The 2,723-nt window shown below is 58.1% G+C and overlaps 1 protein-coding gene across 1 annotated transcript; it reads right to left on the bottom strand.

Moving 5' to 3' along the window:
- Window positions 1–749: 749 nt before the first annotated feature.
- LOC110584680 (vegetative cell wall protein gp1-like) lies at window positions 750–1,821 on the bottom strand. Its single transcript, XM_021694829.1, has one exon. The coding sequence runs from the start codon at window positions 1,758–1,760 to the stop codon at window positions 750–752; it is 1,011 nt and encodes a 336-aa protein (XP_021550504.1). The 5' UTR covers window positions 1,761–1,821.
- Window positions 1,822–2,723: the final 902 nt, after the last annotated feature.

Below are 2,723 nucleotides of genomic sequence, written 5' to 3'. Positions count from 1 at the left end.
CTCTGAATGATAAAGAGAGGACACTCTGGATCCTCAGGGTGGACAGCACGGCCAGTGTGCAGCTCACAGGCCCTCTCTACACCCCTCCCAAAGCCTCAGAACTCTTAACCTCCTGGCAAATTTCCCCTGCAGGGCACTTGTAAAGCTTGCTGTAATATGCACATCAGTTAAGGGCCAGCGGAGACAGGTTTGCAAGAGTTTAAGAATCACACAAGACAATAGCATTTTTAGTGAAAATGGCAATAAATGGCCAAGGGGTTTCTATTTGGCGTTTGTCAGTTTGTACAATGCCTCTTGGTCACATCCACATCTCTCACTGCATCAAAACCGTAAGCGACTCAACTACCTGGCTTCTAAGGTAGCACTGGAGCTTCACACGGGAGCGCCGGAGCAACGAACACAGCCTGCCTATTTGCGACAATGTATAATAAACACAAACAATGCATAATAAACACAACTCTACTGAAACAAAAGCCGTCACTTTATTTACAAAGTCACAAAATGAAGTATAAATACTTCTGTCATTAACGTTTAGGAAAACCATTTACAAAATTTTCAAATATGTACAGGTAGCTTGAAAAATCACCAGCTTTCCATTTTGTCACAGGTAGAGAGAGGGATGAGCACAGGCGGATGCCACTCAGGTTGTGGGGAGGAAACAACTGGGCGGCTGTGTGGCGGGCGGTGGGTTGGCCATGGCTCCACGCCACTGCCTAAAGTGGTGAGGGCGTGGGGGTTTCTACGGGCACTTAAAGCCCCCCAGCACTCTGGGGGGCGGGGGCGGCGGCGGCGTGCTCTTCCAGAATGTCATCGATGAGCCTCAGGTTGCACACCCAGCCCTCCTCTGGGCTCCCACTGGGGCCTTTCAAGGGGGCTTCAGAGAAGCCCACCTCACTGCAGTCAGGGGCTGAGAGCAGACCGTTTCGTGGGGGCGGGGCCGGGGACAAAAAGTCGTAGGGTGGCAGCTCAGGGGGGGTATCCGTTCTGCCGAATGGACTTGGGGACTGGCTGGCGGTGATGGCAGAGGCGGCGGCGGCAGCCACAGAGCTTGGCGGCTCGATGCCCTGTATGGGACTCACGGGACCAAAGCTGGCCATGCCCTGCTGGAGGGACTTGGCGGCGTTCAGCATGGGCACGGGACCCCGCACCGGGCTCTGCTTGAGGCTCTGGTTGCCCAGCAGGCCGAAGCTGGGGTTGACCGGAGCAGCACTCACCTTCTGGCCAGGCCTGCCTCCTGGGGCCACCTGATTGGGGGGCACAACTGCCTGCTGCGATGGACATGTCGGGGCTACCAGGGGAGCTCTGGCGGGCTCCTTGGTGAAGATCGAGTCGCTATCAAAGTGCGGCTGGGTGCTACGGTCTACGTGGCTCGGGGGGGGCTCCCTCGAGACCGCTGTGGTCCTAGCTGCCGCCGCGGCCACCGCCCACACGGCATCGTTGAACACTGAGGGCATTCTTGGCACACAGGGCTGTCTGAGCTGGTGGGGACTCGGGACCTGGCTGCCCAGGGGTCTGGGACAGAACCTAGGCAGGGGCGCTCCTGAGGGGGCCGCCTTGGGAATCTGCGGACGATGGCTGCCCAGGGGGTTCTGGCCCGGGCACGAGGGTATGGGGAACGGGGGGTTACAGTGGAGAATTCCTTGTTGCTTGCCCGGAGTCGGCGAGGCCATGCCCATGCCCTCGCGGCTCTGGTGCCTGGTGGGTGGGATCATTGCTGGATTCGGATTGCTCTGAAGGAGCCCAGCTCTGGGGGGCATCATGGGTTGACTGGATGGGGGGCTTGCCTTGGTCTGGCTACACTTAGAGGTGACTTGTTCTTGGACGGCTACAGAAAGAGAGAAGTGGGAGGTCAGTCATCCTCAACTTGGGCTGCATCGGCTGGCAGGCGGCCCCTGACACAGCACCAACCTCTTGCCTTCTGCCCTTGGCTCCCCAGCTCTTCTCAACCCCCCATCTTCCGCTACCCTCAGCCGACTGCAGTTCTTCTGGGAAGCCCTCCCAGACTCCCCGGGTTCTTGCCCCCACAACACACGCACCAAGAGAAGGTCACATCGGACTGAAAATGCCAGCTTATCGGTCTATTTTTTCAGGTAGATGGTAGGCTCCATAAGGCCAGGGTCTGGGTCTGTTTTTATGTTCAGCACTCTGTACGAAGGCCCGGCACTGCGCACGCCTTGACAGAGGGCCACTCCTTGCCACTGGCCTTCCTGGACCTTGTCTGTCCTGTCACTGCAGCCGAAGCATGCCTGCCATGCCACTCCGGACATTCAGCTGGTGCCACGCCTAAAGGAACGGGGGTTCTTGCAGGAGAATGGAGGTGGCACTGGGCTAAAATGAAGATGCTGACCACCTGCTGGAGGGCAAGCAGCCTCCCCCAGCCCCAGGTTAAGAGTCCTCTTGGCCTGGCCCAATGTCACTCCACTGGCTCGTAGGGATTGTTTAACACTCATCTCCCGGCTAGTCTGGAAGCTCCACGAAGTGGGGACCATGCCTGACATTTTTGTTAACTGCTGTATCCCCGGCCAATAAACGTGGATTACATCCGTAGCTGCCATGGTAGGGTGGGGACCCCTGCTATCTGTGGAGGTTCCGGGAGCCCCTGCCACAGACGCCAACCCCTGCTCCACTACCCACGCCTGAGAGATGGCTCAGGAACACTGAGAATGGAAAGTCACTCCAGCAGGGGCTGGGGTGGTGGGGAGGACAGGATCAGAACCCTGAAG

This window comes from Neomonachus schauinslandi, unplaced genomic scaffold, assembly GCF_002201575.2.
Source record: "Neomonachus schauinslandi unplaced genomic scaffold, ASM220157v2 HiC_scaffold_4130, whole genome shotgun sequence".
Taxonomy (NCBI): Eukaryota; Metazoa; Chordata; class Mammalia; order Carnivora; family Phocidae; genus Neomonachus; species Neomonachus schauinslandi.
Note: the sequence above shows the minus strand (reverse complement) of the source record. Positions and strands in the feature narration are given on the sequence as shown.